The following is a 15148-nucleotide window of genomic DNA, read 5'->3' as shown; positions in this document are numbered from 1 at the left end:
TGAATGCTTTTGCCTGGCTTGGATCAGTCATTGAGATGTGAGCATGCTTGCTGGCATGGGCGATGGAGGTGTTCGTAGAAACGCCTGTGAAATATACTCCGAGTCAAGAGTGGATTTCATGCTCTTTATTCAACTCATAGTAGTGAGGAGGAATGGAAGTTCCCCCAGAATGTCTGCTTTATATACATTATTTACACAATGGGCCCCACGTGACTGGCTAATTCCGGGATTCACCTGTAGGCCAATCAGGTTGCGGATTCACTTCCACCTGGAGCTGGATTGGGGGCTCCTGTGGACCAATCAGACTGCTGCATTGTTCTAGGACCAATCAGACTGCTGCATTCTGAATCCTATTGTTCTAGGACCAATCAGACTGCTGCATTCTGAATCCTATTGTTCTAGGGCCAATCAGACTGCTGTATTTTGGATCCTATTCAACTCCGTACATAACAGTCTGGCTTTTTCATACAGCAGCAAGAGTCGTATTGTTGTTCCACCTGCTTTGGCCTCTGGCCGCATCTGCCACTGACATGTGTCCCCAAGAGGTTGCCCATGAGCAAATGTGGCCCGTGGGCTGAAAAAGCATTCCCTGCCCTTGCTTTCATTCTGCCTGTTGACCAGTTGGCACCTGTCTGTCTTGGGAGACAATGTGGGAATGTGCCTATGGAGGTGAAGTCCATCTGCTGTGGGTCACAGCACAGGGGTGCCATCTTGCCCTCAGGTGTGTGTGTGTGAGACGTCACATATTTGTATTGTGGCGGCAACCTCTGGCTCCTTTTCCACATCCTCTTCTACTGAATTTGGTCCAGTAACAGATATTTGAGCAGGGGTGTGATTTGCTGACAGGATTTCGCCCCTGTCAGCAATTGTACTGCAGCATTCTGCATTAACTGCAGTTTCCAGACCAAATGCTAGCAAGCCCCCCACATAGAATGCATCACACTAACCCAGACTTTGTCGAAGCTATCCCAGACCAGGGATTGGCCAAGATCTCACTGTAGGGCAAAGTTGGAGGGCAATAATTTGGGCCAGATTGTTTTATTTCAGGGAATGTTGATCCCTGGACTAGCCAGAAGAGGTTCTCCTCCCCTAAAAAGAGAGAAAAACATGTTCCATCCTTGGCTGAGTTTTCTTTAGCCTAACCCTGTTCCACTTTGCTGTCAGCTCAGACCCCCCCCCCCCAATTTCCCCTCTGAAGCGATCACGCTAAGAACCTTAGCAGAGCATTCCTGAAAATTCAGAAAAGGGGATTTTCCGACAAGCATTAGGAAAATTAAACTTCTCAAGAGCCGCCTCAATCTGGCAAGCTATTTTGAGCTTCCCCAAAGTACAGTGAGTGAAATTGTTGACCGGGGAGGGTTGTGGGGGGATCAGAGGAAGAAAAGTGTAATAAGCAAAAAATGAGGAATTAAGTTCAGAAACCCTCCTCCCTGGGCTTCCGTGGGGCTGAGGTCTAATCGCTCCCCACTGCCCACACAATGGTAGGTAGCACCTTCAGAGATCAATGCTCTGCGGCAGTATTAGAGAAAAGAAAGTCAAAAACCCTCTGGGTGAGCAGACTGGGAGCGAACGCTGGGGCTGAGTCAATAACATCTCGCACAAAGAGCCAAATCCGTGAATCTTTCGGGGCCTGTTCAGAAGGGAGGTCAACAGAACTAGGCCAAGGCGAAGTCATAAAACAACATGGTCCAAAGATGTGGGGGTGGGGAGAGGAATGGGGCAGATAGCTAGGTTGGCCATATTCTGAAGAGCAAAAACCCAGACACATTTGGGGGACACACCCCACCACCCCACATCTCTGTCGCTTGCCCCCTCACTGATGACTTCCTCACCCGCCTGCTCTCCGCTTCCCTCCCTCCCCTCTCTTATCTGTACTGTATTTGGCCTCCTGCTCATGAGACGCTGCATCTCCAGGTGATAGGCGTTTGAGTGGCCCCGGGAAGGCCATGCAAGGCCTAGCAGCCGCTGGAAACAACATGAGGCCAAGCACGGCCTCTTTGTCGTCCTTCCCAGGGGCATGGTGCCATTCACCGGTGACCGGGGGAGTGTGTGAAGACACACGCCAGGCAGGGGCATAGCTCAGTCACCTGGCCCTCGCCACCACCAGGTGGGTGCTCGCATGTCAGACAGGTACAAAGGGTGTGCTCTGGTACCTCCCATGCCTTACCACTGGTGTTTCTGCTGGCAGGTGAATACCTTGTTCCATCAGGATTTGGGGAAATGACTTTTAATGGTGTTCTGTTTTGGTTGTGATTGTCTATCTGTAATATATATATATATATATATATATATATATATATATATATATATGCTTTTAATTATTGTCCCCCCCTATATTTTTAGCTGTTCTTATTTTAACTGTAATCCACCTTGAGTCCCTGTCAGAAAAAAGTGGGACATGAATAAATATATACAGTGGTACCTTGGTTCTCATATGCCTCAGTACTCAAGCAACTTAGAACCCAAACACTGCAAACCCGGAAGTAAGTGTTCCGGTTTACGAACATTTTTTGGAAGCTGAACATGCTCTGTTTTGAGAGCCACACTTCTGTTTTGAGTGTTACACTGAGGTCTGTCTGTTGTTGCTATTTATTTTGCGTTTTTGTTTCTGCGGCTTTTTGTGTGCGACTGCATGGAGCCCAGTTCAGCTACTGGTTGATTGATTATGTGACTGCATTACATTGTTTATTGCTTTCTTTTTATGGATCAGTGGTCTTGTTAGATAGTAAAATTCATGGTAAATTGCTGTTTTAGGGGTTGTTTTTAAAAATCTGGAATGGATTAATCCATTTTGCATTACTTTTTGTGGGAAAGTGTGCCTTGGTTTTGGAACACTTTGGTTTTGGAACAGACTTCTGGAACAGATTAAGTTTGAGAACCAAGGTACCACTGTAATGATGATGTTGATGATTTTTTAAAACATTGCTGTTTACCCAGGCATCTGACGACAGAAATATACTGTTCCTAGCAACCCTGAGATCACTGTTTGAGATTTTAAAAATACAATATTCTTAACCGTAACTGGTTTTAGAATGTCTTGACTGTTTATGGAACGGTTTTGTTTTGTTTTGTTGTTTTTAAAATAAATTCTTTTATTATGGATGTGTTTGCAATCCTGGGTTCATTTGGGAGGAAGCATGGATATAAATTAAATATGCAAATGAGTAGTCACACTGACCCTGCAGAGTTGCAAGAGCACAACCAATTGAAAAAATGTTAATTATACAGAAGGTATTGGAGCTTGCCGTATCTACATCTGAGTTTTCACAAATTTTTAAAAACTTTGTGATTGGCCAAGGCACCCATTTGGGTCTTGGATGAGGTTCTAGCCAATGACAGGAAGCCAACTGCTTCTGCAAAGCCCCATTGTGCTGTGGGAGCAGAGAGGCTCAGTGGTAAATCTAACTGATGTGAAGCGAGTGTGTAGGCAGAGAGAGAGGTTCTCCATAAAGAATGACACATCCTCACCTGCTCTTTGAGTTGAATTGCAGCAGCCTGAAAGAATGGAGACAAAAGAGGGCTGGTTCGACCTTGGGATGTTGATGGGCAGCAGGAAAGGAATGCCAAGTGCTAAGAGGGAAGGTATTGATTGGACGTGAATGGGATGAAGGATAACTGTCGGCTGCAAGGGGGAATTAATAGGTAAGGAGAAGAGAAACACATGGGGAGGGTTGGAGGAAGCTGGCAAGTGGGCGGAAGACAATGAAAGAATGATGGAGGTGGTACAGGTGGGAAGAGAAAGTCACTGGGACACGGAAAGATGCCTTATTTGGTCCATCTAGCTCAGTACTGACTGGTGTCCAGTGTTTCATGAAGGGGACAGTCTCAGACCTACCTGGAGAGGCCCTTTAGCATTTTCATGTGTTCTAGATCAGGAGTTCCCTTCCCCCACAAAATACCAAATCAAAATCTGATGTAGGAACATATTGAGTCAGTCTAGCTCAGAATTGTCTGCACTGACTGACAGTGGCTCTCCAGGGTTTCAGGCAGGGGATGGTCTCAGCTCTACCTACAGATGCTGTTGGAGATTGGACCTGGGACCTTCTGTTTGATGCTCTGCGTTAAACCACAGAGCCTAGGGCTTGCCAATCTGAAGGTCAGCGGTTCGAATCCCTGCGACTGGGTGAGCACCCGTTGCTCAGTCCCTGCTCCTGACAACCTAGCAGTTCGAAAGCACATCAAAGTGCAAGTAGATAAATAGGTACCACTCCGGCGGGAAGGTAAACGGCATTTCCGTGCACTGCTCTAGTTTGCCAGAAGCAGCTTAGTCATGCTGGCCACATGACCCGGAAGCTGTACGCCGGCTCCCTTGGCCAGTAAAGCAAGATGAGTGCCGCAACCCCAGAGTCGGTCATGACTGGACCTAATGGTCAGGGGTCCCTTTACCTTTATAGGAATATAGGAAGCTGGTGGTGCAGAGTTGGATCATTGTTCCATTCTCAGTATTGTCCTTACCAAGAGACGCCAGGAATTGAACACGGGACCTTTTGCATGTGAGGCATGCAAGCCTTGGCGCTTCCACAAGTGGGGGTGGATCTGTCTTGCAGGGGGTGCAAGGCATGACCCTGTCCACCTTGACCACTTATCCTTTCTCAGGCTGCTTTAAGAAGCCTGTGTTGTGTGGAATTTGGCTGGGATGGAAGCAACCATTAGCAGGGGCCTAGGAAGCACTGGTGCCTCTTCCCTGTCCATTAATATTCCACACCTGAGCCAGTCCCCTGGTTTCCCCAGCACACAGCACTATGGACCAAAACCTGAAAGGGTTCTTTGTCAACGGCGTTCCTAGCTCACATCACCACAAAGGCAAATGTGTAGGTGAGGCCAGACACAGCCTGCCTTAGATGTTCCAGGCCACCTAAACAGCGCTGCATTGACAGCCGTTGCATAAACGTCATCCAGCAGTTTAAAAATGCATTAATTGCGTCTTTGTATAATAACTGAGGGGCAAAGTGCCCACGCTGAGCCAAAACGACTTCTCTCGCTTTGTGTTTGTGTCAGGCATATGAAAAGAGAAAAGAGATCCCCTTCTGGTTTCGGCACTTGCTGTAAAGGCCTTCAAAAGCCAATGCAATTCTTCAAAAGCCAATGCAATTCTGGGCTGCATCAATAGGAGTATAGCATCTAGATCAAGGGAAGTAATAGTGCCACTGTATTCTGCTCTGGTCAGACCTCACCTGGAGTACTGTGTCCAGTTCTGGGCACCACAGTTCAAGAAGGACACTGACAAACTGGAACGTGTCCAGAGGAGAGCAACCAAAATGGTCAAAGGCCTGGAAATGATGCCTTATGAGGAACGGCTAAGGGAGCTGGGCATGTTTAGCCTGGAGAAGAGGAGGTTAAGGGGTGATATGATAGCCATGTTCAAATATATAAAAGGATGTCACATAGAGGAGGGAGAAAGGTTGTTTTCTGCTGCTCCAGAGAAGCGGACATGGAGCAATGGATCCAAACTACAAGAAAGAAGATTCCACCTAAACATTAGGAAGAACTTCCTGACAGTAAGAGCTGTTCGACAGTGGAATTTGCTGCCAGGGAGTGTGGTGGAGTCTCCTTCTTTGGAGGTCTTTAAGCAGAGGCTTGACAACCATATGTCAGGAGTGCTCTGATGCTGTTTCCTGCTTGGCAGGGGGTTGGACTCGATGGCCCTTGTGGTCTCTTCCAACTCTATGATTCTATGATTCTACATCATTTCCACGCTGTTCTGACTTGCCATTTCCCCAGTTGCCGTCTTGCCCTTTGTTTGCAGACATTGCTGCTTAACTCTGTTGCCTGCACTGACAGCATGGGGTGGGATTGTGGACTAGATGGGCCCTTGGTTCGATATCAGTAGGTCTCTTCTCATGCTGGGATGTGTCTTGAATCATGCCTTTGGCTTCCCTGTATGGAGGACAGAAGTGTGTGTGTGTATAGAAATGAGCCCACCTTACAAAGGTAACATTTATATTCATTACCCCCCACACTTTTGCCTCTGGCCCTGTCCAACCACTGGCATGTGGCCCTTGGAAGGTTGCCCAAAGGAAATGTGGCCCTCAGGCTAAAAAAGATTCCCCTCCATTAGAGGCAGTGTGAATGTCTTAGCTGTTGAGTTTGACCATTCACTTTTTAATAGAAAGCTGTCGTATACCAAGCTAGACCATTTGGTCTGCCTAGCATAGTGAGACAATGACTTCCCATCACAAGATCTTTCTGACTTGTGATTCCAGGGATAGAAGCTGGGACCTTGTACACAGGATCAGTTGAAGACACTTTGCTGCCTGAAATTAAGGACAAAATGGCACCCTACCTGCACTTCATGCAAAGGAGCCATCTGGACTGGCAAACGAACTTTCTGCCATCAGTGGAAACAGCACAACAACTTTCTGAGAGCAACATACCAGCTTAGGGTGTGCAGGGGAGGCCATGTGACACATGCATGGTGCTCTGTCCTGCAATACTTTGCCTTTGTTGCCTGCCCCCCAGAATCTGCTGCCCGAGGCAGCTACCTGACTCTGCCTAATGGTTGAGCCGGCCAAAGTCATAGAGCAATGCAGTCCTCACTGGATGACAATGCACATCTGTACCAACATCATGTGATCCACAGGGAGGGAATGGGGGAGAAATTTGGTTCAGCTCACATTCAAAGGTGTGTGTGGGTGTGCACGCACGGACGCAAACTGAAATGCAGCAGCCCTTCAAAATGTGCACTTCTCTGAATTTTGCAATGCACTTCTCCAGTCAAATAATGCACACAATTACATGTATATTTTGGCAAAGTGTGCTTAAGAAGCCATATTTTGGCAAAGATAGCATTAAAAAAATATATTAGGGGAGAATGCTTGGGAAACTATATATTGGGAGACATTTGCACTAAATTGCCGACGAATTTTCATGAGGATTAAGAAAAAATCGCAAACCAGTGTGGAAATGAACTGAATTTAAGATTGGAAAAATGGGAATCCGAGACAAACTGAAGCTGATAGATTCACCAATTGATGGACGCTAGGAGATGACCGCCCACTAGTACTTAAAATGCTGATCCATCCTTTTCTTAAAAACCAAATAATGTCTAGTCAGAACATTTCAGAGCCTGAAGTGGGCAAATTCACATGGCGATCCCCACCCTGCTTTAAAAACAACTGATTAATTAGCTGCAAAAAAGTTTTGCTTTTTAAAGAAATGATGCGCAGTTCTGCCACCTGCCATTGCATCTCATCTTTGCCCAATGGTAGGACCGGAATAAGTCAAGCAATTTTGTCAAGCAGTTTATTCTACAGCTGGCTTGTCAGTTTGTTCTCTCTCCTCCACGCCCAAAGATGATAGAATCTGAAGTCCACCTGGTAGCCTAAACCCATTGCTTGGATGCTCACGCGCTGCTTTGCTTCATCTGTGTTTCATCCATTATCTAAACGAAGTGTGAAAGTCTCTTCTGCAGCTACTTACCACAGCACTGTGAGCATGCAGAGTTCATTCATCTTCATAGTCAGCTAGCTGGGAAAAATAACTCCTGTTCTTAAATTGCATCTTTTGGCTGCCCCGATGTTCGTTTTCTGGATCAATGCAGATTATTATTAACTGGCAATTATTTTTACATTTGGTAGAGAGAAATAATCTCTACAAGGAAGAGGTAGATCACTGGCAGAGGAAGCTGCACCCAGGCAGTAGTATTTAAATTCTCTAGGGCTGCATTTCTAAAGCATTAAAAATTAACCCCACCTCATTTTGACTTCATTTAGACATGCATATTCATCATTTGATGATTGCAACATCAGGTGACAACTTGCATATCTCCCAAAGGCAAAAATTTCTGAACTTAGAAGCTTCCTAATCAAGGAGAGGGCTAGGTTGTAACTTTCCTTCCTGAAATAATAATAATAATAATAATAATAATAATAATAATAATAATAATTAGATTTTTTATTATTTGTACCCCACCCATCTGGCTGGATTGCCACAGCCACTCTGGGTGGCCTCCAACAAATATAAAAATATAATAAAACATCAAACATTAAAAACTTCCCTATAACAGGGCTGCCTTCAGAAGTCTTCTAAAAGCTGTATAGTTATTTATCTCCTTGACCTCTGATGGGAAGGTGTTCCACAGGGCAGGCGCAACTACTGAAAAGGCCCTCTGCGTGTAACTTCACTTCTTGTAGCTAGGGAACAGCCAGAAGCCCCTCAGAAATGGACCTCAGTGTCCGAGCTGAACAATGGGGGTGGAGATGCTCCTTCAGTTATACAGAGCTGAGGCTGTTTAGGGCTTTAAAGGTCAGCACCAACACTTTGAATTGTGCTCGGAAACGTACTGGGAACCAATGTAGTTCTTTTAGTAGAACTGGTGTTACGTGGTCCCAGTGGCTGCTCCCAGTCACCAATCTAGCTGCCGTGATCTGGATTAGGTGTAGTTTCCAAGTCACCTTCAAAGGTAGCCCCATGTAGAGTGCATTGCAGTGTTCAAACTAGTCTGGCAAGAGAGTGTGCAGGCAGGTAGGGTCTCAGCTGGCGTGGTGGAGCTGGCAGAGTGCAATGGAGCTGTCTCAGGTGGAGCTGGTAGACAGTCGCCCTGCACATAGAATTAACCTGTGCCTCCATGGACAGCAGTGAGTCCAAAATGACTCCCAGGCTGCACAACTCATCCTTCAGGAGCATAGTTACCCAGTTCAGGAGCAGGGAGTCCCGCACACCTGCACCTCAGTGATGTCAAGAAAAGCCACTTCCAAGCTGGGGAGGAGGTGGGGTTGCGGGCTTCACGCCCACCCCCACGTGCACGGGGGCTGGACACAACCCCTGCGAGATCTAGGGAATCCTCGGCTGCATCATATCCCCAGGCAGCCAATCGGCTGGCTGGGGAGGCGTGGCCTGCCCTATTTGGGGCTGGCACGGCCGAGGCTCGTCCTCTTTCACTGCTTCAGCTCACTCGGTTTCCCATCCCCCCTCCCTTTAGGCAGGCTTCTTGGACATTGCTATGGACTTCGGTTGGTCGCCGTCAAGAGGCCTGGTAGGATTTTTTTCCAATTGGCAAATTGGCTCCAGCCATTTGGTTTTTCACCTACCTCGTAGCAACTCGTCACAACTTCTCAGTATTGGCAGTTAGGTATTGGTTAGGGTAGGGTTAAGTAGATGAGAGGGGGGGAGGGAGCGCCATCGCCTCCCCCCACAGTCTAGGGTAGTCCGGTAAAGGACTCCGGGGGGCGTAGCCCTGTCTGAAGCCTATGGAGGTGTGTGCCTAAGGCACGCCCCCGAGCAGTGACCCCGGGGGAGCTCCTAGTTGACGTGCATCAGCAGGACTCCCCCTCCTGGTGGTTAACCCTTTCCGGTCTTCATGTAATTGGGCTGAAGCTGGATAGTCGATATGACCAATGCCTAAGCCAATACCGCTCATTCCTGTAATCAATAAAGTTGTGGCCTATTTCGCCCATTAACCTAATTTATGGTGTCCTGTGTCTTTATTTCTACTGGGAGAGGCGGGAACTCGCCACGCAATTGGGAACTTTTAAGTCCCAGAGTCAGGACTTCAAAGCATCATTGCAAAGAACCCTTCACTGTACTTTAAAACGCCCAAGACCAAGGCTTTGCCACCCATCATCTGGTGGGCTGTAGAGCCAATGGACAACAAGGAGCAAACTTTAAGGCATTCATAGCCACATCCCTACTGCTGGCTCTTTATTCCATCGTCACAGATGTTTCCTTACCTGTTCTTTTTTCACTTTTTATGTGATCTTTCGCACAACATGAAAGCCAGTCCTGGAAATCTAGGGGGTGTTGCAGAACTTTCGCACTCACCTCCATGTTAATTGCTTCCAAAAAAACAATCCATTTGCAACCCTGATGACTTGTGGGCATTTTGTGTTGATGGAATCTGGGGCAGTATACCGACATTCAGTTCCCATCATTTAAAATTTAGCACAGCATGGTGGTATATTGATGAAAAAGCCACAGTTTCAAAACACAACATGATACTGCAATGTAAAAGGAATGTTAGAAAAATCAAGACAGAAGGGCTGACATTATAACAAGTAAAACTCTCGCAATAAACCCCATGTCTGAATGCTGCCTGCTTGACCCACATCTGATGCCACATATGGGGGAAAAGGTCTTATGGGGTAAATTAGAAGCCTTCGCAGGTCAGGTTTGTACTACAGGCCAGATGAGATTGCATGATATAAAATACCTGATTTTGCATTGGAGTTTGCTGATTAGTATTGGTTTCCTGTGCAACCTCCCCACAAAATGGAATCTTGTTTGCTATTTTTTCAAAAAATTTATTTTCCCATGTAAGTTGCCTTCCATCAGAATATTTCCTAAACATCTTTTTTAAAGAACCACTGAGCACAGATAACAGTTGCTGCTTGGGACCTTTACTCAAAGTGCTCCTCAGGGTTCCACTGAAACCAAATCATCCACCATTTTAATTGTTCACAAATGGTTGTAGGTCTTTTGTTTTGTCCCAGTTCGCCAAATTAAAGGCAGAAAGGTGAGTGGAAAACAAAAAGAAAGCAAAAGGGTTTCTAGTGTACTGTTATGCATTTTCATGTAGCCGTTCCATATAGTTCCTTAGTTCTTTACATCCCCCCAGGTCCATGTCCTGACAAACCCACTTGATATCATCCTCACTGCTGGTCAAGATAGAGTTGACGGTAGGGCACCCGCCATCGGAGGAGATGGTGGTGAAAGTGGTGAACTTGACTCGCTTCCGCTTGGAGGTTGGCGAGGCGGTCTGTTCGCTCTTCTGCTCCTTCCCTTCGGGGGTGGCAGTGGGGTCCGAGGACCGGAAGACTTGGCCGTTGAGGTTCTTCTGGGTGTTGGCATCCAGGAGGTACTTGCTCTCCTCCAAGTCTATACCTTGGTCAATGGCCGTGATGCACTCCTCTTGCTGGGTGGAAAAATTGAGGTGGTTCTCCAGCAGTTCTGTCCTATTGCTTAGTCCTACCCAGTCATGAGAGTGGCTCAGGCCTTCTTGCTCTTCAAAGGGAGCCTGCTTGTGCCTATACTTCAAAGCAAAGGTGATGCAGTTGATAAGGAAGACTAGAATGGCCAAGCAAAAGACACCTAGCAAAGCATACATCCCAATCTCTAAGTCACTTAGGCCCCTGGGTGTCTCCACAAGGTCATTCTCTTCCAGGTCTCCATTGCTCATTGGCAAGTCCACCTGTGCTGGCAAGCTGGTGAAGTCTATTGGGATGTTTTGCATATGGCTGTCATCATCTAGAAGGCTCTCGCGGTCCTCCTTTTTACTAAGAATTGACTTTTGTGTGCTGGCCCCCCGGGTTTCTTCCTGGCCCATCGATGAGCTGTAATAAGGCCCATCTTGTCGAGACCTCTCCTGAAGGGTTGTCTTCTGACGCCTGTCGCTGGTGTGGTTTTCCAAGTGCACGCCGGCCCCAACCTGCTTGCTGTCACTGGTGTTGGGGTTGGCATCATTTTGACCAAACTTGACCTTGATGTTCCCAGTCCCGACAGCCATGACACTCTTCCGTTTAGATTTCTGGCATGATTCACTGATCACCATCTCCACTTTCACCAACAGTCCCTGGCCTTCTGACTCAGCAACGACGAGGGGCCATTTGAATTTGGGGCTCTGGAGAATAGAGACCACCTTCTCATCTACAGATGTGGCCACCAGAGAGAAGTCCTTGACGTCATATAGGTCCAAGGGCATGACTGCCCCATCACTGAACTGGATCCAGCAACTTATAGCAGCTTCCTGTAAGGGAAATGATGACAACATCATCATTCTGAGAAACCCATCAGAGTTAAAAACCACAGGGTTGCTATAACACAAGGAGACAACATAAGAGGCATTTCAAGTTATTCATGGTGGGAAGAGAGAAAAGTTTTTCTTCCTATCTCATAACACTAGGACTCGGGGACCTCCAATGAAGCAGAATGTTGGAAGATTCAGGACAGACCAGAGAAAGTACTTCTCCACACAACACTTAGTTAAACCATGGAACTTAATCCAACAAAAGGTAGCTACTGCAGAAGCTATTGTGAAGGAACCAGAAAGCTTTCCTGAGGTCATACATCAAGACAACATATATTTGTAGAAAGACCATTTGAAATGAAATTCAAACAGAAATAGATTTCCATCTAATTAAAAGCTGAGGACTTATTACAGGAAGGTGCCTTATGCCAGGTGTTTCTATCTAGTTCAGTATTGTCCACTCCAACTGGTAGAATTTCTTAAGGGTCTCAGAAAGAAGTAGAACTATGTTTTTAACTGGAGATGCCAGGACCTGGGTCCTTCTGCATGTAAAGCAGGGGCTCAACCACTGACGTCACTTGAGCATCAGGGTAACACCATCTGATTGCTAAGTATGTATGGTTTCAGAAAACTGAGCTTGCAGGCCCAAACTGGCACAACTGGCAAGCCAAAATTGACCTGCAGGCCAGAAGTTCTGCCACACAGGGTCATCACAAAGCTCACACTGAGCAAACTGAACCTCCTTTTCCTTTTTTGGTTCACGGTGGAGAAATATAGAGCAGACCCCTTTCCCTATCCCTGAGTGCCCCCCCCCCCAAGTGCTTCAGTAGCAGATCAAAGAAACAATCTCTCCAGCCTGGAGACGCAGCTATGGAGGAAATTTAATTCCAGACCGAGCCATTCGTTTTTATTTCAATTCTATGAAAAACAAGGGCTACGTTTTAAATAGTCATAGGTAATAAGATTTGTTTTCCACAGAAGTGGTAAGAGACTTATATCCCCCCTGAGGTCTCTGGTGCATGCTTTGAAACACTAATAAATTGCATGTCAAACAGCATCACAGGTGATTGGATCATTTACTACTGCTCTGTATTCAAACTGGGAGGGGGGGCGCACAAGTAATTACTTATTATATTTATGATTTCTAAAAACCACTTTATATAAAAGATAAAGTCTCATTGCAAAGCACACAGGACATGATGGAATGCAGGCCTTGGACCTAGTGCTAGCCAGGAAGAAAAGCATCAGAGTCCTGAGGCTCCCAGGACTGAAAGTGGGCTAAAAGCTCTTGGCCCAAGTTCAGGGTTCTTGTTTTATCTATCTTTATTTCTTTGCTTACCACCTTTATCTTCACATGGTTCTTCTCCACATTTCAACCAGGAACAGTTCATTCAGGACTGTGAGCCCAATTTTCTGGAACTCCCTCCTGGCTGAGATGAGACAAGCCCCTCTCCCTGTTGAAATCCGAGCAATTGCAAGTTGTATTATGTCTGTTTACTGAATTTAAGTTTTTTTGGTTTGCTTTAAGCTCCATATTATCTTGATTGATGAGCTGTTTAATTGTTTGGGCCATGCCCAAGACAATTTGCTTCCTGAGGCAAAGGACAAAATGGCGCACGTATGCAACCATTCCATATACAGTGGTACCTCGGGTTACATACGCTTCAGGTTACAGATTTCGCTAACGCAGAAATAGTACCTCGGGTTAAGAACTTTGCTTCAGGATGAGAACAGAAATTGTGCAGCGGCGGCGCGGCGGCAGCAGGAGGCCCCATTAGCTAAAGTGGTGCTTCAGGTTAAGAACAGTTTCAGGTTAAGAACGGACCTCCGGGACGAATTAAGTATGTAACCAGAGGTACCACTGTACAGAAACAAATCTTGGCAACAGAGCATGGCAAAGGCAGATCAGCAGGGTGCTTATAAAGCTGGAAGACAAGGTGCATGGCACACAGCTCTCCCCTCCAGTAGAAGGGGATGGTTAGGGAACTGAGGAGGAGGATTTGAGCAGCACCACTGCCTCCCAGCAGATTCTGCCTGAGGCAGTCACCTCACTCAGCCCAATGGCAGGACTGGTCCTGCTGTGTATATAACTTTGTGACCATCTATGGAGAAAACCAGTCTCTCAGTGGACCAGATTGGGATGGACCAGAGCTCAGGGGGAAAGCATCCTCCAGGCATGCAGAAAGTCCCAGGTTCAATCTTCAGCATCTCCAGTTAGGCTTCCTGTCTGAAACCCTGAAGGGCTACTCTCTGCTGAGCTAGATGGGCCAAAGGTCAGATTCAGTATAAGGCACCTTCCTAGATAATAAATAGATAAACCTTGACAAGTTCCTGACAATGCTGACACTGTGTGGAGGCTCTTACTGCCTGCTCAACATCCCTCCCACTTTCCCCTCGCCAACTGCTTTGCAAACCCAATATTGACCTTGGACACAGTGGAAGGATCGCTTACAAGCTCCCTGAGCTCTTTTCTAGTTTTTGGCCTGCCACCTGGTTTCATTTCTTCCCCTGGCCCCCACTGCACTGAAAGGATGGATTCGGATATGACTCAATTTCCTTGGGAAGTGAAATGCACAAGCTGCCTGGGGGCTTAGTGCCACCCAAGCCTGCTCCTTTTGAGCTGATTTCAAGGTAGTGATTTTAGCTCTGCTGGTCAGCAAAGGATGAACTGCCTGTCCTGGCTTTCTAGCCGTGTGTCGCTTGATTGCTGAACGCTACAAAGAGAAAGAGAGAAAATGTGCTTGGGGAAGGGGGAGAACTTCATTCTGAGTGCTCTACCAAGGCCTCAGCCTTAGGTTACCTCTTCCCATCCCCACCAAAACCATCTGAAAGAGAGATGAATGAGCATCATATGAATGAGCAAGAAATTTACCCAGTATTCACCTAAATGATATCGAGCATCAGAACAACTTGGCCACAATAAGGAAATATTGCCCATGGTACGACCATTTTCCATCCTCCTACTTTGATTCTCTGGCACCCTATCTGTATAACCTAGCAACTCCAAAATATAGACGTGCTTTTATCCTAGCAAGATTGAATATATTGCCCTCGGCTGTACTAGAGGGACAACTCCAACAGATTCCATATGAAAAACGCATATGCCCTTGCAGAGATGGCAGCACCGAATCAGTGGCGCATGCCCTCCTCATGAGCACACTTTACAAAGACTTGAAGAACGAGATTATCACCCCTCTTTTATTGTCCATTTTATTGTCCATTCCAGGTCGCCCAACCACTGCCACAGTGTCTTTTCTCCTGGCAGATCAAGAGAAGCAGATGACTGCAAAGGTTGCAATGTTTCTAGCTGGGGCAATCAGAATAAGGTCCACTATTTGATTGTTGATTCAACTCTAAACTCTATTTTTTATATAATCAACTTTTTATTTTGTTCTGTGCATATCACAGTGTTTTTTGTTGCTATGGCCGATTGCTGACGCAAATAAAGTTTCATTCATTCTTCATTCT

At 46.4% G+C, this 15148-nt stretch overlaps 1 protein-coding gene across 2 annotated transcripts in view; it reads right to left on the bottom strand.

Moving 5' to 3' along the window:
• Positions 1 to 10411: 10411 nt before the first annotated feature.
• LOC310666794 (transmembrane protein 132D-like) overlaps positions 10412 to 15148 on the bottom strand; it is a 453449-nt gene continuing 448712 nt past the window's right edge. For both annotated transcript variants that reach the window (XM_083418173.1, XM_083418174.1), the window contains one exon: positions 10412 to 11680. In XM_083418173.1, the coding sequence (XP_083274299.1) occupies positions 10496 to 11680 (1185 nt within the window). In that variant the 3' untranslated portion in view covers positions 10412 to 10495. The remainder of the gene's footprint in view (positions 11681 to 15148) is intronic.

This window comes from Podarcis tiliguerta (assembly GCF_965153285.1).
Source record: "Podarcis tiliguerta genome assembly, chromosome: 16".
NCBI lineage: Eukaryota > Metazoa > Chordata > Lepidosauria > Squamata > Lacertidae > Podarcis > Podarcis tiliguerta.
This window is presented reverse-complemented; position numbering and strand designations above follow the sequence as displayed.